Source organism: Haemaphysalis longicornis, unplaced genomic scaffold (assembly GCF_048455015.1).
Source record: "Haemaphysalis longicornis isolate Haplotype H1 unplaced genomic scaffold, Haemaphysalis longicornis Haplotype H1 scaffold_4, whole genome shotgun sequence".
NCBI lineage: Eukaryota > Metazoa > Arthropoda > Arachnida > Ixodida > Ixodidae > Haemaphysalis > Haemaphysalis longicornis.
In genome coordinates, this window is record NW_027526361.1 from 197,027,071 (window position 1) to 197,050,804 (window position 23,734).

At 48.7% G+C, this 23,734-nt stretch overlaps 1 protein-coding gene across 1 annotated transcript; it reads right to left on the bottom strand.

The window, feature by feature from the left end:
- Positions 1–20,670: 20,670 nt before the first annotated feature.
- On the bottom strand, positions 20,671–23,166 carry LOC144180177 (uncharacterized). The gene is made up of 3 exons (XM_077708564.1): positions 22,968–23,166; positions 21,368–22,094; positions 20,671–20,926 (listed from the first exon to the last, which is right to left on the bottom strand). Exons 1-3 carry the CDS (start codon positions 23,164–23,166, stop codon positions 20,671–20,673), a joined length of 1,182 nt encoding a protein of 393 aa, XP_077564690.1.
- Between the last annotated feature and the right edge of the window lie 568 nt (positions 23,167–23,734).

Genomic DNA, 23,734 nt, shown 5'->3' on the forward strand with positions numbered 1-23,734 from the left:
AGTTCATAATAGGCGGTAGAAGAAAAATCCCCACACACTGTCTGTGGCCACCACGCAACTACCACAGTGAACAAGGGTGACAGTCGTTATTCATTAATTCATGGAGCAAGGACGCAGCCCTGATGCGACAAAAAAAATAAGAAAGGTACCAGGAAGTTTCTCAGCCTCATCGGTTCCTTATTTTTTGTCCCATCTCTGCAATGTCCTTATGTCTTAAAGGGCCCCTGAAAGGCATTTTGAGCACACTAAATGAACTAGCGCAACCGTTAGATTGGGTCGTCAACGTCCTCTGTGCCAAGTATTACTCTTTTACGCGCAGCGGAAAGCTCACACTTTTGTTGCAAAGTTTGTCGTTTTTTTCTCACCCTTTCCTTCATGTTTTTGGACGCCGCCATCTTCACATGTCTACATCATCGATTCCCAGATGTTCGTCATGAGCTAGACACCCTGCTATTGGGCGGCTTTTTCACGCACTTCCGGCAAAGAGATGAGTCGTCTGCTCAGCGTCGGCTCACCGGCGTATCTGCCAGCGGAGTGCCAGAGTGTTTGGGCATTTTACGACAAACGAAACAAGTGTAAAGCAAACGCTTAACCGTTTGTATTGAATGCAACACGGCCATAACACGACATTGATATTCTGTTACCTGAGTACGTTCCATAAAGAAAGCGTTGAAGCCCCGTGGCACTTCTTTCGTGCAGTCGCAGAGAACGCCCTGAGCCGAATGCCCGGGTTTGACGCATACATTTTATTCAACTTCAAAACAATCCAGAGATGCGTTTCTAACGAACACAACGTCACAACATGCGTTGCAAGTCTGAACCGCGATTGACAGACGATCGGTTGCTTCCTCCTGCCCGTCGTAAATTCGGCACTCACCTCGCGCCTTGTTTGCGGGGACGAACAGCAAGTCACTGAACTCTGGCACGCAAGCGAGAAGGCTTTTAGCCAGGCACACTACACATACCCCATGCGAGGTTGAGTCGTTCGTCGTTCGAGAAAGATAATCCAGACCATGGGAAGCACTCTCCACCCGCATAAGCACAGCGGTGTATTTCATCGCGAAACAAAGGCGTCCACAACACACACATCATCGCCTCCTGTAATGCCAAACCCATCTCGCACTTCCCAATGGGAATGAATGATAGGCCTGCAGTGCCCACATGTCGCGAGGTGGGGCCCCGAGCTGAACCGGGATCACGGAAGCGTAAGTGACTTCTAAACGGTTTGTGCCTTGTTGCCAAGGCAACCGATGTTTGAGATTGTCAAAGAAATGGCGCTCGCTCCAGCGCTAGAAAGCTCAGAGCCGCGGCGGAGAATGTTTTGCCAACGTTGCCGCTCTCCACCACGCGTCGCCCCAAGCTGAACTGGTCACATGATTGAAGCGTTTTGTGCACGGGTTCTGTATCGGTGTAATACGACTTTTTTACATGCCGCCGGCAGGAATTACCACCGCCGCAAAATAAGACCCGGCACCAGCGGGGCCACATCTGATACAGCGCTTTTTGGATAAACAGTGCGCGGTGAATCAAGCGAACGAGCGCACTAAAGTCCCTCGATAAACGCCGATCGAGGGACTTTAGAGCGCACGACCCTCCCCGTGCGGCTGCGAGTTCGCCGCCAATAAAAAATCATTGGCCGCCAGCAACGTACACCGCGAAAGGGCAAGGCGAGGCCGCCGCATGCATGCGGCCAGATTTTTCGTTCGCTTTTCCAGCCTTGAGCGGCGGAGTGCGGGATTAATGGTGTCAACAAAGCTTGCCCGTAGCAGACGACAGTCTGATCAGCGCAATAGCGGAAGTACGTCAACGCTGCGGAGCGCAGCATCATGGGTGGCAAGGCTGGCGCGCCGTCAACAGCGGAGAGTAAGTAGAAAGGAGGAGGAAACGCGGAGCGACGATAATGCGCGGTTATTGATTTACGATTTCTCAGCTAATACTCATCGCTTTAACAAAATTCTTGCGGGAGGAGGTTGCAAATAAATTGCTTTATTTGGGTAGATGTTCATCCATGCATCGGCGGAAGGTATTTCAGGACCCCTTTAATATCACTAAGGTACCACAAGGATGCCACAATGGTTTTCTATGTTTTCATGTTCTCTCAGCCTTCAAAATCGAGATTTTCATGCATTTCACAGCCGTAATGAACTCCACTTACAGGTCGTGCAGGATAGATAGAAACAGGAGGCAGCCAATTCTTCTGGTAGCTCACAACGTACATCCTCCATGTCAAACACCTGGCCCTGTAAAAAATGAAAGTTCAAGTAGTAAACAAGCCGTAAATATGAGGTATAATGCCGTGAAATACTCTATCTGACAGGACATGACAGAATTTCTTTTTTGTAGGTACAAAAAAGGCACCTTCAGTTCTTTCAAGCTAAAAAATAAGTAGAGTGCTCACTGATTGAAACGCGACACTGCAAACGCGTGGCCGCCAATACATGCAACGCCGTCCATGGACGCCCGTGGAAGCTAGGTGTTACATTGCATACTGCGAGGATGAGAGCGTGAGAGGCTTACTGCTTCCGGTTGCCAATGCGCGGGACTGTGGTTCCCCGCAGCGGCAGCAGGGCGCTGCGAGCCTGGAGTGCTTGTAGCCAGGAGCGAGCCTCCAACCGTTAGGCCTGGAGCGAGCCCGACGGTTGTAGCCCGGCTGTGCACGCAGCCGATTTCGCGACATAGTAAGCGCACGCTCTTGTTACGCGTGCCCTTCCAATGTGGCACAGTAGTGTTCATGTAATGCACAGTCACGCTCATCAGAATAAAAGAAACTTCTGTACGCAGGAACACCAAACTTTATTCCAGGATGTAAACTAAAACAGGAAAGACGCCTTTGCAGGCACGTTTGCGTGTGGTGCGGTGCATTAGTACTTCGTCGGCTCTCCTCTTTTTTTTAGTTTATATCATGGAATAAAGTTGGCTACTCCTTCGTGCAAATGCTCATTTTATTCAGATAGGCGTGACTGTGCCTTACACGCAAATTATCTGTATCGCATCGCAACGGCACGCGTAACAACAGCGCGCGAGCACACGATGTCGCGACATTGGCTGCGCAGAACGCCAGGCCGCTACCACCGCTGCACAAACACACTCCTGCGCTCCAGGCTCGCAGCACACTGCTGTCGCTGCGGGGAACCGCTGCCCCGCTTATTGGCAACAGGAAGCAGCAAGCTTATGGTCATAACACTCATCCTCGTGGTATACCACAATGCAACACCTAGCTTCCACGGGCGTCCACTGGCGGCGCTGCATGTAGCGCAGGCCACGGATTTCCACTGTGCAAGCATATTCTCTGGTCCAGAGGGTGCGAAACGTGGTTACGGCTTTTAAAGGAGCCATGAAGAGAAAACACAAGTTTGGTTCATTCAAAGGATTGCGTTGCTAGAATCATGCTGACACTATTTTAAGTGCGAATGCACTTTATAAGCGACCCTGAATTCCGTTGACCGCCGTCCGTCCACATAGCAACAGCTGCCGGTGCGCGCGCTCCTCGTCTTTCTTGGCGACGGGGGGAGATGGCACATACCCACGTGGGGGATTGGCCAGGAATCTCCTCGTCTTCCTTGGCAACGGGGGGAGATGGGCGCGCGCTGCCTGGCCGCTGACATGGCACATACCCACGTGGGGGATTGGCCAGGAATCGGGCGTGAGAAGGGCTAATGCACCCGCTTAAAGGAGTACTGACACGACATTTCAAAGCTAAGATCCGCTCTAGCAATCAAGTACAACGACAACACAAATATTGTCTGTGCATGGCACATACCCACGTGGGTGATTGGCCAGTAATCGGGCGTGACAAGGGCTAATGCACCCTCTTAAAGGAGTACTGACACGAAGTTTCATAGCTGAGATCCGCTCTAGCAATCAAGTACAACGACAACACAAATAGGTGTCTGTGAATAAATGCATCTTTCTTTCTTTGTAGTTGTGTGTGTGTGTGTGATCTCTCTTTCGCGAACATTACTGAACCGCGCAAATTCAACTCGTGCATTCGCACTTTCACATTCTTCCCCTCGGGGAAATGCGGGGAATTTTTCTTAATGTAAGCTCCACTCAAATAATCTACAAATTAGGAACAAAGGAAATGGCCATGTGACCCACTAGCTCATTTCCCACAACAGAACCTATGTCATACCAGCCAGCTCTGCAGTTGGCGGAGGCTGGCAACAGCAAACGCGAATTAGGCAGAGCCTATAAGCTTGCCGAACGAACTGTTTGCGCTTAAATTTAGGGCACATTATTTTTACAGTAGTAAGAATGGTACAGTAGCAAGAACAGAAAAGGTTAGGAAAGCACACGTAAGCATAGAAGTACCGATGCGTACTGCTGTTGGTACTGCGCGCACTATGCTTGGTTTAGCTGGACAGGAGTGCGGGGCTTTGGGGTTGTCTCGGACAACACTGGCCGATTGACACAAGCAACGGTGTCTTACGTGACCATATTTGTGGAGCGAGCACTATGTTTCTCGAAACGATTATTTTCTCGCTGAACAAAAACAAGCCTGGTTTAAATACGGTAAAAACAAACCAAAAGCAGAAAGCGGCGTGCCACGGTTATGGTGGCACCATCTATGTTGACTAACGGTAAAGAAGGCTTCCCAATCGGCTGCAGAGCAGTCGGTTTCTGTGATGTCATTGCAGACCCTGAAAATGCACGATTTAGCGGGCAAACCAAAATTTTAACTTCAATTAATTAATTTCTCAGTGAATAAAGCATCGTTTGCATTTGGACAAGTGCTGGGGGCACCATAACACACGAAATCTTTCATATAACACAAACTTGTATTTTGTCTTCATGGCGCCATTAAAATTCTCTGAGGCACATGGTGAACGTCTCAGCGTGCCAATACCTCCAAGGGGTAGGCAAGTTGAAATGCTGACGAAACGAAAAAACGGGATGGCGAAGGAGCACGGTGGCAAGCCCACGCCCTGTTTAATCTTTTTCGCACCGTGATTGTATCCCCATCACATGCATATTTGTAAGAATCAACACGTTCAACCCATGCTCAACATGTTACGGTAAACACAATTTATGCAAGCCAGCTACAAATAACGTCACACCACACAAGAATTTCTGTCTGATCATGACGATGCTGGATGAGCTTAGGAAGGTGGAAAAATTTCTTGCATTTAAACAGTGAAAGCTGCCCTGTGACTGCACCAGCAATGCAGGCTGTAACAGCATGTTTTCGAGCTGCGACGTCTAAACAATTATCTGGTCAAATGTTCACTGCCTAATGACCTTGTGCAGGCGGTACTACTTATAAAGTTGCTAGCAATGCTTAAATGTTGAAAATTGAACGTATATGCAACTCTTACGTATTATAACTACAAATGTAATGCAGCCTCCTTGCATTTCTTTACCCGTAAACTAAAACTACCCGTTAGAACAATGCTAAGCTGCCTACGTCCTGTAAAAAATATACTGTGGGTCAACTGCCTCCTAAAAAAAAAAAAAATCAGGGAGTGGGCGTTTTGTTTTACAACCATTAACGCAGTTTTCTTTTTTTTTTCATGCAACAAGCTTTAGCGGTCGAATCCACCCAAGCCAAGCGGCGGCCGCTGGGCCGTCAGCATAACACTTTCGCTGCCGGCAATGGCAAGGGGGTCGATCACTCACACAGCATACTGTCCGCCGCTCCTGGAAGCCCATTCATGTGACCGCGCCGACGCAGCCGCTAATTTACAATAAAAGAAGCGCGGCGAGCCGAACACCAAGGAAAATACTCAACACGTTTAACAAAACGGAGCTGCGGCAACGCGTAAGAAAATTTTAACATGCGCCACGATAAACAATCACTTACGGCAGAACACGCAGCATTTTTCACACGTCGCGTCGACAGACTCGAACTTGCAGTAGAGACTCTTGATTCACGTAGGCACGCACAACTTGTCAGGTCAAACGTCAAATGGCGACCTCGATGTGCGTTTGCTACAGCAGCGCAGTACGGCGACGACACAGGCGCTTTGCCAGCACTCACGATGTTTCAGGTGGCACAAGAGCACTAACACGTAATATTACGGCAGGAGGAGCACGTACTAATTCACGTAACACCAGCAAATCGAAAACAAACCATCAAAACCACGCACAACGAACGAGCCACGACTTTTCTTGCGCACCTACAACAATGACTGCATATATGCTAGCCTACACTAGACTTATTACTACAGTTAGCTATTTAGCAGTCATAGAGTTTTAGCAATTAGTTGGTTACTTCATGATCACCCCAGAAGCAAACTAGGCAAACGCCATTATAGTATCTTGTTAAAGTTGATAGTTGCAAACATATATATAATGGCAGTATATTTTCTTGATGCGGGCAAGGTCTTTTGTTGTCGTAAGTTGTTGCTACTCAAAAGCAAGTAAAAATGGATTAACAAACAAAGTCATTATCATCGTCATCTACATCTAGATTGACTGTTTTGTGTTTTGTTCAGCGTCCAAGCATTCACTGTTTGTGGGCTTTTCACAAACAGAACGGCCGGATAAAAAATTATTCCCCGCAGACATACGCAAACACACGCGCACACGCATACGCATACACACACGCGCGCGCACACACACACACACACACACGCACACACGCACGCACACACGCTCGCGCACACGCAAACACACACACACACACACACACACACACACACACACACACACACACACACACACGCACCCACGCACACGCACACGCACACGCATGCACGCACGCACACAAAAGCACAGTGCGTCAAATCCACGCAGGCAAACAATTCACTCAAACGGAGCCTTAGCAAGAGCGGGAGGCAGAAGGCGGCAGCGGAAACGGAGAACCGCCTCAAAAGGCAGCTGTGGTGCGGCGTTCGACCTTGCGACAGCGTCCTGGCGTACAGACTGGCCGCAAGCCGCCGGACACGACGCCGGGGCAACCACAGCCACCTGGAGGCCCAATCACGGACGGACACACCTAGGGACTTAGAAACGGGAACGGTAAGCGCCATGCTCCCGGTTTCTAGCCGCCCACTCCCTTCTTAAATGCCTTCTGGCGGACCTTTGACCTTTGCTACGCTAAATGTGCGGGGGCTTGCAGCCAAGAGGAAGCAATGTCAGGTGTACCGCCTGCTTACAGAGCAGGACCTAGACGTACTGGCAGTGCAGGAGACAAAGTCGAGGGGGAGGACGAGACCGGGAGCATGGTGCAGAGGTTCACGGCTAGGTACTGTGCGTGTATTAGTCATGCAGTTGGACACTCCGGTGGCTGCCTGCTTTTTGTGAAAAAGCGGTTAGGTCTGTGCGTAGAAAATGTCCAATCGGGTTTATCTAGTCGCTTGGTTGTGTGCGATTTCACATTTAACAGCGTCGAATGGCGGATCATTTGTGTGTATGCGCCTAATTGGGGGGAGGACAGACGGATTTTTTTCCAAAATATTCGGCAGTACCTCACTATCGAGAGGCAAGTTATCTTGATGGGGGACTTTAACTGTGTGTTATCTCCGCAGGATAAAACGAGCAGTAGTCCTTATAAGGACGCAAGCACCGAATTGCTGGTAGAAATTGTTCATAAATTTGGTTTATTAGACGTGGCGGAATGCCTCGAGAGTGGTCGAGACGTGAGTTTCACCCACTTTCAGGGTACCAGTCACGCAAGGCTGGACAGAATATACGCGTCACTTGATTTAATTCCGAAATTCCAAGGTTACAGAGTACACCCAGTGTCGTTTTCTGACCACTGCATGGTTAAGTGCAGCGTTGGGCCAAGAAGGCAAGGGACTGCTTTCTCGTGAAACCTTTGGAAATTAAATGATAAACTCCTAAACGACGAAATGTTCATTGATGCAGTTAAGAAAAAAATTGAAGAGATAGAAAATGAAGACGGTAAAATTGGGGAACAATGGGAATTACTTAAAGAAGCCATAAAAATTGTAGCCATAGAAAGATCCACCTGCATAAGGCACGAAGAAAATATAAAGGAAAGGACATTACGCGACAATTTAAAGAAAATAACTTTGGAAGAAGGAAAAACACCTGGGTTGTTTACAGAGGACATACGCAAACTCAAACAGCAACTATAGAGATACTAGACGAAGAACGCTACCGCGGAGCACTCGTTCGAGCGAGAGCCGAGCGATTAGCAGTGGGAGAGACGCCAACCAAACGGGCGCTTGGAATCGAAAAGGCACGTGCTCGACGAAATACGATCGACAAAATCTAATGGAATGGACGCGCGTCAACCGATATAGACGACATCCACCAGTTTTTCTTTGAATATTATCAGTCTTTGTTTGCGTACCGACCGCATAATGTGGAAGGCTTTATAAAAGAGTACCTCAGCCGTATGCCTAGCCTTGAGGATGAAATTAAAGATAACTTAGAACAGCCCATATCTGTCGCAGAAATCAAGTCAGCAATTGATAATTTAAACCAAGGGAAGTCGCCCGGTCCGGACGGCTTAAGCGCGGCCTTTTATAAGTACTTCAAAGAGGACGTATCACCGGTTTTAACGGCGATGTTTTTAGAAGCATTTCGTCTGAAATACCTTCCACCGTCGTTTTCGTCTTCCCACACGGTTCTGATACCGAAAACAGAAGAAACTGAAAAACTAAAGTTCGTAACGGCGTACCGGCCAATCGCTTTGTCGAACGTTGATTACAAAATATTGATGAAGGTCCTAGCGCAGAGGTTACAAACTGTGATCACACTTCTTGTAGGGCCACACCAGACGTGCGGCATCAAAGGTCACACAATCACAACGAATATACACACGGCGAGATGTGTGCTTGAGTGCTGCGACACCGCTGGAGGCGCCGTCGCGCTTCTCTCGCTTGACCTTGAAAAGGCGTTTGATTGCGTGTCCCATGATATTCTCTTTTAAGTGCGAATGCACTTTATAAGCGACCCCAAACCATCCACCGCCGGCGGCGGCGGCGGCGGCGTCGGCGTCCGCAGTGCTCCTCTATATTTAAAGAAGAAACAGCATCCGGCGCCAGGTTTCGATCCGAGGACTTTGCGGGCCGCAGCCCGACGCTCTACCGAATAAGCTACGGACTTTTTTTTTTTTTCTTTATTGCCGTCAGGGCACAACACAACAAGTACTACACAATCAGCCCTCAGGGCTGAGAAAGGAAAGGAACATACATCAAAACCGCCGCGCTTTTAGCTGGCGGTTACGTTTTTGTGAACTTTTAGTACAGCTAGTTCGTTCATAACAGATATCACTTCGTCTTCGTATTCTAGCTTCAAAAACACTTCGCGGAGCTTACACACATGTTCAACAAAGTGGTTTCCAACAGACTTTGCATTGACATCTGCATTCCGTACCTCCATTCTACTCTTCCATATGCTGTGCAAACCCAATACAAAAAACAGGTCGTATGGTAGAACATCTGGTTTGACATCCAGGAAACGAATTCCACGTGGGGTAAGGGGAAGATCTTTTTTCACGGTACGGTGCAGGACATCCCAAAAAAAAACAGCGTCCCAACAATCTATAAAGACATGCTGGACACTTTCCGGTTTTTTACATAGTGTACAGTCGGCACCCCATGGCAAAAATAAACCTTTTTCTAACATCCACGTTTTTACTGGTAGCGTATTAGTGTGCAATTTGAAGAAGAACGTTTTAACAGGACCTGGCACTAGCATTCTTTTCACTCTCCGTAGAACATCATGTCCGGATCCGCCACTATACAAGGAACGGTACATCGGTTCAGGGAATAGACAATCGATGAGGTCACGCGACAAATTTTTACGGTTTACAGTAGACAAAAATTCTCTAGAAAAACGCGCCATTAGAAAACGACAGGAGAAAACATCTTCTCTCAAAAAGAGACTAACCGAAAAACGTGTAGCGTCCGCTGACGTCACTAGAAGGTCGGGCAAAGCACTCGCTACCGTGACCTGTAAAAAGGTGCGGATAAACGGGTCGGCCTGATCACGCAAAAACAAAAAGCGGGAAACAAGTTGTCTCACAAAAAGATGCGAGAGTGACAGGCCTCCGCTTCTAACTTTTCTGAATAAGTTGTTCCTGCTCGTCCTTTCATAAGTCGACTGCCAAACAAACACCGCGAATATGCGGTGAAACTTCTGCACATTCAGTCGAGAACAAGAAAGGGCCTGCATGACATACCAGATTTTAGAGACAAGGAAAACATTACAAACTGTTGCTCGGGAAGAGGTGGACAGGCCACGACCCTCCCACTTGGCCGTTTGCGCGCGCATTTCCTGTGCTCTTTCGTTCCAGTATTTCGTGCTGTCTCGATACTGGTCAAAGGGTACCCCCAGATACTTAGTTGGCTGCGTTGACCAGGTGACGTTTTCAAAAACATTCGGGGCATTTAACCATTCTCCGTGCCACAGCCCAGTACATTTGCCTATGTTAATGGAACTACAAGTCATACTACAAAACTCTTGGGTGATACATAGGGCAGTACGGACACTCTCCTTATTCACACAAAAATAAACCACATCATCAGCATATGCCATCACCTTAACTTCACAGGATTGTAAAGTGTAGCCCTGTATCTGATTGTCTTGATTTATTCTTGCACACAGGGGTTCAAGATAGAGGGCGAAAAGAAGGGACGACAGGGCACACCCTTGACGCACTGATGCCTGCACTTTAACTGGACTCGTTAACTGGCCATTAATCAAAATTTTTGTTGTACAATCCTTATATGCCATTTTCACTCCTTGTAAAATTAATTTTCCGATTCGGACATTTTCAAGTATTTTAAAAAGGAACTCATGACAGACCCTGTCAAATGCCTTTTGAAAATCTATCTGTAACATAGCCACCTTCCTGTAATCTATGTCGCAAGATTCCAGGATACTTCTTGCTACATGAATGTTAGTAGTTATGCTTCGGCCCTTAATTCCGCATGTTTGGTGGGGCCCAACTAAGGTTGTAATTACTGCTTGCATACGTTTTGTGATTACCTTCATGAAGATCTTATAGTCCGTGTTAGTTAATGTTATCGGCCTGTATCCCGTGATTTTCACAAGCTGTTCTGGATCATTGCTTTTCGGGATTAAAATGGTGTGGGCTTGAGAAAACGATGGGGGCAGGGAACCCCTATTAAAGGACTCTTCAAGAGCAGTACCTAAAATAAGTGCCAGTTGGATTTTAAATGCCTTATAAAAGGCAGCGCCTAGCCCATCAGGGCCAGGCGACTTACCGTTATTTAAACTATCGATTGAATCTTCTATTTCCTTTACAGTAATCGGACTTTGCAGTTCATCTGTTACATGGGGGTCTAGTTGGGACATCAGAGTTAAAAAGGACTGCTCAAACTCTTGGTTCGGTGTTTTGCACGAGAAAAGGTGTTCGTAATGTTTTGTAAAAGCCCCTTCTATTTCGACTTGTTCTGTCAAAAATATTCCTTCGTGCTCAATATTGTGAATTTCGTTCCTTCGCGCATGACTCCTTTCGTCTGTCAACGACCGTTTCGTTGGCATTTCACCGCCTATTAGTCTTTCCGTGCGAGCCCTTATCGCCGCGCCCTTGTATTTTTCTACCTCGATGCGTTCTATCTTTGCCTTTGTTGTGCGCAAATCCTCAGTAAACAGTCCCGGCGCTTTGGCTTCTTAAACTGTTATAAGCTGCAACAAGTCACGGAGTTCTTTTTCTTCTTTTCTATCATTAAATTTTATCTCCGTCGAACGTTCAATGGCGGCTATCTTGATTTCCTGCTTAAAGGATTCCCATTCTTCCACGATGTTTTTGTTGCCGAAATTTACCAGTTCTGTTTTTCTTGCAACAACTGTGGCTTGGAACTTATCATCTTTTAACGGTTTATCATTCATTTTCCAAAGGTCCCAGTTAAACTTTGCTTGCCTCTGTTTTTTTCCGCCAACGCATACGGAAACCAAGCAATGATCCGAGAAAGAAACCGCGTCGACTGCGTAGTCCATGCAAGAAGGAGCTAGTTCCGCCGAGACGTAGATCCTATCTAAACGGGCGTGGCTTGCGCCTTGATAATGTGTGTATCTGGCGGTTCGTGTCGCGTTAGCTAGATTTGTAACGTCTTCAAGACAGGAGTCGTTCATACACTGTTCTAAAAAAAGGGCGCTGGAATCTGATGGTACATTTTGATTGGCACGGTCCGCAGGCGTGTAGACACAATTGAAATCTCCGAAGAAAAGGACACGCTTTTCACAGTCGACTAATCTAACCACTTCTTCAAAAAAGACACGGCGTTGGCTGGTTTTCGTTGGAGCATAAACACAAGCTGCCCGAAAAGGGTGCTCAGCGTAATTAAAATCACAGCAGACAAAGAGACCTTCTGGAGAGCTTTGAACCTGGTCTACCACAGAGATAAGCGCTTTTTTCAGAAACATACAACATCACCCTGCCGTTCCCTGGGCGTGACTGACAGCAACATGATATGAATCTCGAAAGGGTTCAACCATGGTGTCTGTGTGCGATTCACTCTCAACTTTAGTTTCTTGGACGCCTAAGATATCAATTTGCTGTGCCTCCAGCAGCGTCTTAAGTTGAAACCTTCGCTTCTTAGAACCAAGTCCTCTGACGTTTAAAGTTGCTAATTTGAAAGGGCCACTATTCAGCATTGAAAAAAGGGGAGTCACTCACACAGACACCAAGGCGTTTACATTCGAGGTTACATCTACATTCTGAAAGGGCGGGATACGCTAGCAGAGCGATTCTGCTGGGCCGGTAGTTTGCTTTTTTTGTTTTTGCTGGCCACTACAGACCACTCACGTTCGAGCTGCTTCAGGCGTTGTTCTTCGTTGAGCCCCGGTGATTCTCGCGGCCGCTTTGCAGCTGCGGCAGCAGTGGTAGCCTGTGACGTGGTGGAGTCGTCGCCAGCGGTAGCTGCCACCGCTGGAGAACCGTCGCTCTGTTGCGTGTCCGTCGAGGTGGCGGCTCGTGGAGTAGCCTGGTCTTCGTCATCGTTGGAGTCCAGCAGTTTCTGGGTGGAGTGGTTGCCTTCTTTTTCTTCGGCGCCGTTGCCCTCGCCGTGTATCGTCTTGGTTGCTCCTGCTGCCTCGTTGATGGCGACGTTCTTGGTGTTTGGTGGGGCGTCGAAGGGGGCGTTTCCGCCTACCGCCTCGTCACCTTCTTTGGCAGGAGGCTTCGTCGTACCGGTAGTTGACGAAGCAGCAAGTTCAGCCTCTTCGTCGTCCATGACTTCGGGAAGGACCTCCGCCTCATCAGGATTGCCAGTCACATTCGCGTAGGTGCGTACGCATTCTTCGGCCAGGTGGCCAAACGTTTTGCACTTTGAGCACCGCGGGGTGCGACAGTCCTTACGAATGTGGCCGGTACATCGGCAGCGAAGGCACTGAGGCGCCCGACCGGGCACGACGACCAGGATGGAACCTCCGTAAAAACGGAGCATGTGCGGGAGGTCGTCCGGTGTTAAGTCCTCACGCAACATCATACGTACAAGGCGCGTAGTCGACTCGGCGGCTTCAAAACCGGCCGCGCCCCAGGCGTCTTGTCGGACGTCTTTCACTTCGCCGAAGTCAGCGAACACTCTCGCTAAGGCAGCGTCGGCGACGTGGAAGGGCACCCAATGCACTTTCACCGTAACTTCTTGTTGTATCGGGTCGATGACTGCGCAGTACCGCCCCTTTACTTGAAGTCCGCCCGAGTCCAGAAGTCGCTGACGAGCCTCGGGGGTCTTCAACTTAATGAGCCAAACGTGACCCATTTGAAAAGGCCCAATACCGGCGATGTCCTTCAGCACGCCCAACAGAAGGAACGGCGTGCGAAAGTCGTCAATCCGGTAGGGCCGTCCGCCAAGGTCGCAGTGCAAAATTAGGCACGCCCTCATCGAGTCTTCGGACGGTATCGACGGTAGAAGAAACCGGTAGCCCGAAGGCGCACCAGCAAACCGGGCACCGCGGCTGGACATAGCCGCTGAAACACCTGGCTCGGAGCCAGCCATCGCACAACCGCTCCGCTCGGAAGCCGGAAGTGGAATCGGAACCGGAAGTGGAAGCTACGGACGCGACGCTGATATTGTCAGTAACGCGCCTTATATCTTTAACGCATTCAAACTACGTCGTCAGCGGCGTGCGTTGGCGACTCAGCGGCGTTATAGCGGCTGAGCGCAAGCGCCGCAAGCGGGCCGACAACCGTGCATTCGCACTTTCACATTCTCCCCCTCGGGGAAATGCGGGGGAATTTTTTCTGTTCTTGACCATTTAAATGTGGGATCTGTCATTAGTGAGGGTGTTGGCCTGGCGTACAGACGGTGCACCACGCGGTTGATTGTAAATAATTCACTGGGAGCGCCCATTAGCGTGCAACGTTCGGTGCGTCAGGGTTGCCCCCTCAGCCCTCTGCTTTTTTGTATTTACATAGAAACGTTGTGTTTAAACATCATACAAAACAACCAGGTTCGAGGATTTCGTGTACACTCTTCTGAAGTCAAGCTTCTCGCTTATGCTGATGACGTTGCAGTTTTCTGTTCAGACAAGGAAAGTGTCACTCTTGTCGTAGAAATCGTGAAACGGTTCGGTGTTGACACAGGTAGCTTTGTGAACTGGGGAAAGTGTGTCGGATTCTGGCATGGTGATTGGCTGACAATCCCAGACATTTTCGCCAATGTCACTTGGGTCACCCATCCAGTGAAATACTTGGGTATTCCACTGGAGTTTTACAGAGACAGCGAGCCCTACTGGCGTGCGCAAGTTCAGGAGCTGCGTGAGAAAGCGAATAAATGGAGAGCCAATGGTTTGTCTATGTTTGCTAGGGCAACTGTGTGCAACATTTTTCTGGCTAGCAAATTATGGTATGTTATGCAAGCGCTGCATTGTTCTAGGGTGAATATACAACGACTTCACCGCGTGTTCGCTGTATTTGTGTGGGCTTCTACTTGGGAGAGGACCAGTCGAATGAATTTGTTTCGACGAACCCGCGATGGTGGCTTAGGGCTGACGCACCTTATTGTAAGACAGCTTGTGAATCGATTTCTGTTTTTGCGGGACGTTCAAGACCCTTTTCTGCGCAGAGTACTTCAAGTGCGGCTAATGCGGGCTTTGCCCGAATTCGTAGTTTCTACGAGTAGTAGTATGACAGGGGGTATCTATGGATACTTTAAAGAGATTGTTGTGTCATCCCGTTTTCTGTTTGCTCGATTTTCGATGCACTATTTGGCTAATGTCACGCGGAAAAAATTATATAAGGATGTATGCGATGTGGTCATACCTGTACCAATGTATATAGTTTTATACTGTGCAGGCCCAGGACAAGATGTTCTAAAAAGGGTTAAGCGAATGGAAGTATCACCAGGAGCGAAGTCTTTTTTCTTTAAACTACACACGGGTACGCTTTCAGTTGCAACATGGATGGAGGGTAAGGGGATTTCTATGCCATGGGGAACTGACTGCTCTATTTGCAAGCAACCGGAAACGGTGGAGCATGTCTTTCTCCATTGTTGGGCAGTGGTGTTTCTATGGGATGTCTTCCAAAGGACACTGCGAAAGGACTTTCCACTGAACCCCCATGAAATACGGTTTTTATGTATCGAGAGAGAGGATGGGGTGCCGTACGATCTCGTCATGTTGTTGGGCCTGCACAGTATTTGGCGGTCGCGCATGGCATGGCTCAACTGTGATGTAGACGCACGGCCGACGCGACAATATTTCCGCGAAACTGTTTCCAAGTTCATTGAAATTCAGAGAGCAAACGTTTCTGTTCCTGAGTGGTTGCCAAGGGTGGAACCCCTCGCCATGCTTAGGGAATTTTAAATGACAACGTTAGTCCACCATGGCATGGCGGCCTTTTTGTAGATTGTGTGTTTTTCTGTAGTACCTTTATGTTGTGTTGCACTGTCGAAGACCGGCAATAAAGAAAAAAATTGTTTCGGTGGCTTGGAGGTTAAGTACTCGCCTGCTGACAGAAAGGGCGGTGGTTCGAAACCAGCTAGGTGATCTTTTTTTTTTAACCGTGTTTTAATTGAAGTTTTCAGCCTTAGGTTATATTTTGACATTGTTGTTGCTCTTGTTGCTCTCGTCTGGCTGTGTCCCTTTTTTTTCTGTCGTAATGTATTTCTACCGCAAGCTCTACCCCAATAAACAGTACACCGCTTCAGCATTTAGTTGCAAGGATAAGCCCTTTTAGAACGACCCTGAAGGAAAACAGACTATAGGACAATCGGAAGCCCCTTTTTAGGTTGTTTTTGTTTTCATTGCTTTGTTTTCTATTCGGCTTTTCGTTTTCTTTTTACTTTTTCTGGTCTGTATATTCTTCTCCTTCCCACTTTTTTTTCGTAAGGGGAGGGACGAGGCACTTCGAACAGCCTCGTTCAATATGTATCCTTCTTACGCCACTGTTTCATACAAACGTACCAGTTCGTAATATTAATTCTGCGGATTTATCAGACCTCACTAGCACGAAATAACGTATACAGTGCTGCAGAATTTCCACAAACCATCGGCATTGATTCTTACAATCTCTAGCCAAGCAAAAAACTTAACCTTTCGAGTATAATTAAGGCTTACATGCTCGACTTTATGTATACTTGAGGAAGCACAGCACGATTGTTTAGTTTACGGCTCTTCAGAAAAAGAATGTAAGGCAACAAATAGTTATACTTCCACCAAATGTCCTAGAGGCAACACAAACGACACAAGTCAGTCTTTTGACTTCATTTTGCCTTCAGTACATACATAAGCAACAGCATTACGGCACACAGAAAAAGAATTAAGACAGCAAATTCAAGTTCTATCTTCCACCCTTTGTCCTACAGGCAACCCAGGGGAAACAGGCCAAAGTCTTTTGACTTCATTTTGCCTTGAGTACACACATGGGCAATAGCACTGCGGAACTCAGAAAGATAAGAAAGCAAGCGAGTTTTAAAGTTTCATACTTCTCATCCGAAATAAAATCTTCGTATAAAAATTTAAACTTCGTCTTTACCATAGTACGTATAAAGGTAAAACATCATGGCTGTTTATCCGGCAGTCTATAAAAAGTACACAGCCTGCTTATGTCCTAGAGGTAACACAAAGGAAAAGTCAAAAGAAAGGCCACACAGTCAACATGCAGGAGACACAAAGTAAACAGAAAGGAAAAGTTCATTTTCATAAGGGTGGGTTCCCGGCGTAAAGGTCCTGGGTTCGATTCCCGGGACCTACCTAACCAAATGTTTTGGGCGCGAACTCCCAACTGCTCGTGGGCTCCTTTCCTCCTTTTCACTTTTCCTCACGCTTCTTGACCCTCGATTTCCGCCTCTCCACTTCACCGATAATGACAGTTTTTTTTAACGAACCGAGCGGGCAGTGCTGAAGCTTAAACATCCCTGCTTTTTTACGCTTATATAGCCTCGTGCGCCCAACGGGCTCTGGAAAAAAGCAGAAGAAAGCCTTTTTAGGAAGCGGACTCACCATAGGGATTAAAAAGATTTTATGCAGCGGAGAGCTTGGCAGAACGAGATAAGCGCTTACCACATGAGAAATAAAATTTTGGGGCGCAGGTACAAAGCTTTAGTAGGATTTGTGAAACAGGTAAGACATAGAAATTCATTTATCTTCGAATTATGTTTTGTTTATGACAATGCCCACAGCGCCAATGTTGGCATTACAGTGGGGGGGGGGGGGGGGGGCGGAGGGAGACATACGAAAGAAACACTAAGTACAGGTTTGTACGAAACAAAATGGAACACTAACAACCGAAGTGACACAGATTGTTGTACAACGGCAAACAACGGCAGCATACAATATTGAAATCATCCACCTCATCTGCAAGCATGCGGCGAAAGCTTCACTCGACGTAAAGGCCAGCTCCCGCTGATTTAGAGTATTCCTTTCCTGTATGGACCTCAGAAAAGGTGGCATTTCAAACAGATTTGTTCTGCATAAAATTCCTTGTACTTCAAGTTATTAATACCTTCTGGACGAGATGTCATCTGGATTTTGTACGTGTCGGATGCCATACCCCCGATATCATTATCACAACCTGCATCACGCCAGTATTCCCAACGGAAATGTCACGCAGCATCGTATTTTCGCTCTCATTTTTGACTAAAAGGCGGTGATCACAGCTAAATCATTCTGCATCCAAGGGCAGAGCAGAATATCAATATTTGCTATAAACTCTGAGAAAAAGAAATCGGGAATCTTAGTGGCAAAAGGAATATATTAGGGAATGACCGAAAAAAAGTTTCCGCTAGCGCGTAGACAACGAAAGGAACGGCGGCACCAATGTCCTTCTTAATTTCCTCCTTGCATCCCGCAGAGGCTTTAGGGTCTACATATTAACCCAATGGCGCTGGTGAAATTCTTTCGAGTTAGACTACATTTTCATGCCTTAATCATTAACTTTACATATTAAATTTCCGTGATATACAGATATTCTGAAAGCACAGACAGTTATACTAGCCGCCGAATCGAGCAGTAACACATGTGTTTTACTTTTTATTTTGTTCAAGATTCTCCACATTTTGGTAGCATTTCTATTCGGTGCTTGGATTTGGCGAGTTTGATGTTTTATATTGCAGCCTCCCATTTTGTTTTTGATTTTTGATGATGCCGAATGAAACTATTGCTGGTTTCGTGCTCCATGGTAAACTTCTGGAACCTCCTATATTGTGTTCCTCATTCGTAAATGCCGCGAAATCCGTGAACAATTTTCATTCGTTCATGTCATGCAAAGACTATCTCGTGCAAAAATAAAATGTACTGACACAGTGGGCTCATTTTGACGCTTCTCAATAATGTAAAACATGGTTTTCGTGCGCTCGGATACAATAAAATTATATGCATTTACTTGTATTTGTTTATTTTGGACCCTTGTTATAACCCTACCTCTTTTTTTGGTGGTATTGTATCAGTAATCTTAAAAAAGAAAAGCCGAAGAAGAGGCAAATACACCAACCAAGGCTTTAATTAAAAGCGGTCAAACATTTCGAAGCCTAGTCGAATCCTTCCTTCATCAGGGTTGATTGTGTTCGACAGTTATATGAGGTAGCTTAGTGGTTGTTTTACTCGTTTCTTGCCCTTGCGCGTAGGACACCATAGTCGCAAATGACGCGAAGGGCACCTAGAGATCTGGTAAGCCCTCCCTTGTATGTGCAGGGCTCGAGCAGGATTCTTTGTTTATAAGTTGTGTTGGTGGAAAGAACCTGCGCGTCGTCAAAGTGAATCTTGCGGCCGTATTTTTCGCAGTGTTTGTCCAATGAACTGCGGGGAATTACATACTTGCGGACGTCATTTTTCTGCTGTCGGAGGCGTTCAGGGAAATTTAAGGTTTCACCGATGTAACTAGCCGGGCAATGTGCGAAAGACATTTTGTCAACGAGCCCTTGCACTTCTTTATTTGGCAGGCTCTGTTTTTGTCGGGGAATCAGTATCACTAGCATACAATTACCATAGCGCTCAGAAGTACACCCTATAAGCCTACAGAATAGATTTGCCTAGTCACATAGTCACAGGAAACACAATATCTGCATCACGTCTGATGTTTTTGCTGGCCCATCGTTGTTGGACGGGGATTCAGGTTTTACTTTCTCGTTTTCCCCATTGCCACACTAATATTTGGCATAAAACAAAAACAAAAAAGTTTGTTCACATACATATAAAAAAATCAGTATCTAATCAGGAAGTAATTCTCAGCAGTTACAGTAACCAAACGTTCGGGAGTAACACAGTGTACACGACAAAAGCTCAGGCAAAACAAATACCGACTGTAGCGAAAGGGAACGAGGAGACCAGACGTCCGGCTATCCAAGATGGCTACGACGGACTGCCGCGAGAGCCGCGCTCTTGGAGCGAGCTCCCGCTGGCTGCGCTCGTGGCGCACTTCGTCCTCTTTATTTAACACACTCCCGCGGCCCCTAAGTTGAGCAGGGACTTGTTGCACCATAACATCTGCGGACCCTGTCGCCGTATCTTAAGTCCCGATGACGGGCGGACGGAAATCAACTGGCAGAAGGAGCATTGTCGCACAACTCCGTCGCGACCGAAACCGGTGATGATGGTGGTCGAGTTGTTTGACGGCAGGCATCGGCTTGTCTTCTAGAAGCACGACGTCCTCTACTTCAAGCTTGGCTGGCGGCTGTTCTGTCACTCGTGGGTGAATCGAAGCAGCAGGAGGTATTCCCATATCAGACGGTGCCACAGACGATACCCCTTGGCGACTTGACGGTGCTGTCACAGTATGCCCAGCTCGCTGCCAGTCAACAAGAGTTCTAGAAGGCAGAGTTTCTGCTGGAGGAACGTGTTCCCTTTGCTTAGCCAGGAGTGCGCTTGGAACAGCGGGCATGGCTTCGCTCTTTGCCAAAGGCTTTTCCGACACAAACGTGATGATATTGCCCTGCCTCAGAACAAGGCTGTCTGAGCCCTTCCACTGCGTGCCGAGCACTTTCATGATGCAGAGGTCACCTCTGTTCGTTTTAAAATCAAGTTTCACTTTTTGGAAGGACGGATGGTTGGCGACGTCGCTTCTTGGCTCTTCGTTGCAGAGCAACACCTGATCCCGGTGGTTTTCTTTGCGATCCTGCAGTTCGAACGGTTGGACGGCGGGGTCGTTGAACGTGGAGTTTTCCGTAGTGCCCCGAGTTTCGCTGACTTCCAGGCGGCGGCACATGGACGATCGATCATTGTCTATGGCGGCGTCTTCCGTGGACGATTCTCCAGGGGAAAGAAATAGTGCGCTCGAGTGAGCGGTCGAAAGGCTTGAGCTGTCGAGTTGAGTACCTTGAACGGTCCAGCCCAGAACTGTCTCCACGGCCATCAGAGTGGGGGAATTCTCGAAACGTTTACTGTTGCCACCTTCCAATACGCGTCTGAACCGATCAACACGCTGACCTGGTTCTCTCGAAACGTGGGCGCAAGTCGGGCATCCGCAGCAACTTGACCCTGATCGGCCTTCGCACGAACGATTTCTTTGCTGACGGGCGGGCTTGTGATGGTGCAGATGCTGGGAACTTCCAGGGCCTCGACTCTGATGTTCTGGCCATCGTGCTGACTTTTAAGTGTCAAAGAGTCTCTGTTGCACGTAACAGGTGCTCTCGGGCGAGTGTCTCCAAACGTAGAAAGCGTTAGACGTTCGACACCGTTGACCGGACAACAAAGTGCTTGGGACACGTCGCGTCGAATGAACGTTCGCTTGCTCCCGGTGTCCAACAAAAAACGAACGAGTATCTGGTGAGTCTTGCCGAGCGCCTATGCACGGCTTGTCTGGGGAAGCACCAACATGAGTCCTGCACCGCTGGTTGACGCGGATGTCACTGAGCTGGCATTATTGATTGCTGCCCCTTTGCTGCGACTTTGCTCCGACGCTGGACTGGTGGGCCCAATCCCTTCCGCAGGGAGCTGGATGTCGCACAGCGACATGAGGTGGCGAAGGGAACAGTGGCTGCAGGCAAGACTGTGGGCTGTTCTGCAGTGTCTGGCGAAATGGTTGTGCTTTCCGCACCTGAAACAGCACCTGTTTGCCTGCAGTCGCTTTCGCTTCTCCTCGGGTGATACCGCCGATGTGCAGTGGGCGAGGACGTGGTCCTGAGCGTTGCAAAGTTGACACCTGGGCCGCCCCGCAGAGAGACATTGGGCGCTCAGAGTCATTGCCGTTGGAAGAACGACACGCGGTGGCGACGACTGACCCTTCTCCTGGACGCGGTGCGTTGACGGCACAGAACGATCGAAAGCGCTCTCCTCTCGAATCTCCACCTGGACGCGGAGAAAGTCCAGGATCACCTTGATTTTCTTTGATCTGGCGGATGCGTCCTCGGATGCGTCCAGCTGCACCTCCTGCAGCCTTTGCCGGTACAAGAGGCCCAGGTCGTGCGGCAAGGTCCGCAGCAGTACGCGATGGAGCACGACGGAGTACTGGTCCGGGGAAACGCCCAGGCCCTCCAACGCGTTTATGCGAAACGTGACCGTGTCGTAGAGGGCCCGCAATTTGTCGGTGTCGGCCGAATTCTGCACCGGCTCCAAGGCGAGCAATTTGCCCAGGTGGTCGTCCACTAGTAGGTCTTTCCGCCCAAATCGGTTGGTAATGATTTTGACGGCGAAGTCGTAATTGTCGTCGACCAGCCAGATGCCCTCGATCGCGTCCTTGGCGGGACCGGTCAAGTACGAGAGAAGGTACTTAAACTTCTCGATGCGTGGCAAAGTCGCGTTCGAATGGATGCTTGACTCGAAATGGTCCCAGAACCCTTGCCAGTTGCGTCGGTCGCCCGAGAAGTTCGGTATCTGGAGCTTCGGGAGTGCGGCGAAGCGGGTCCCCTGCGTTGTCTGAGGGGTGCCCGGTCGAGGCTGTTGCGGATCTGGTAGCGTGACCGGTGGTGGCGTACGTTGATCCGGAGTTGGGGCAAACATTGGCGCTTGTAGGGCGACGAAAGAAACTTTATGTACAGATATCTACATGGCGTTTGACTGAGTGAACAGGGTTTTGCGCTCCTGCGCGCACGAGATTAAATAACCAGGTTGGGTCCGCCCTGTTTCCCCTTTTCCTCGACTGACGTTAGTATGGTACAATCAGGGGCACCTCGGCTGACGTCCACACACTCACAAAGAGATGGCACTTTGCACAGGTTAATGTTCAGTTGACTCCTGATGATGCAATGGCTGAAGCGCCGGGAGGACGCCCGGACCCGGTCGATAATCCGGCGTGGAGTATTCGTTGAATAGCAGCGTCTCAGGCCACAACAAAGCAGTCCCCCGCTGACGATTGCCGCCGGAAAAGCAATGCTGTACGTCTTTGTAAATCCCTTCCTGCCTCCCTTCCTCCCCGGCGGGAAGCTGCGTAAAGCGCCTTGTGTCCAGCAGAAGCGTCCCTCTCCGCCGCGTCATCGCATACAAAGCCGGGTCGCTCACCATCGATGAGGGTAGGGGAGAGGAAAACTTGCGATAATTGGCCGACGGAAGCGTTGGGTGAGTGAACCCGATAGCATTGCAGACGGGCGTCGTAATGTCAATACGCCGATCGTAACAAGGCTGAGAAGGTGCGCTCCCGCAAGGCTCACCAGACTCGGCTGTAGCTGCGCTGGCTGAAGGGGCCGGGCTCATGACGGAGCGCACGCGCGTGCGAAGGGCGCAGATGCGCTCGTCGTAATCAATAGCATCCAAAACGTCCGCGTCAAATTCCTCTTCTGTGAGAACCGCCTGAATCTGGCTGTACAGCTCGTGCAAGGCTCGCTGCTTGCCGAGAATTATGTGCAGCAGCGTCTGAAATTCGGGAGGTGGTGCCGCCAGGTTCTGCAGGAGCGCGTCGAGTGCCGTTATCATCCGAGGAGCAGTGGAAGGAGGCACTGTGTAGCCCGGACCCAGGCGTGAAAACCACCCTGGTCACCCGAGCTACCGACGTCGCCGCTCGGCTCATGCCTGCGGCCACGAGTATCCTGTGACCTAAGGAGATGCTCAATAAAATGTTTTCTCTCTCTCTCTCTTCGTGACGGTGGCGCGAAGAACTCCCCGGCGGCGACGAAGCGATTCCATGGCGCGAGTCGGCGGGACCGGACGGCTGGGGGTTTTCGGCACCAGAGATTTGTGTAGCGAAAGGGAACGAGGAGACCAGACGTCCGGCTATCAGCGAATCCTACGAACGACTGCAGCGAGAGCCGCGCTCGTGGAGCGAGCGGCCGCTGGCTGCGCTCGTGGCGCACTTCGTCCTCTTTATTTAACACCGACATTACATCTTCCGATTTTGCAACATTATTGAATATGAACAGAGATACAGTTTTCATTTCTTTTATTTTTGTTTTCGCACTGTCCCTTAGGACGTAGGCAAGCTTCACCACCATTCAAATTAATTTCCCTTGTCTGTTTTACTATATTTATGCCACGACGTATCCAA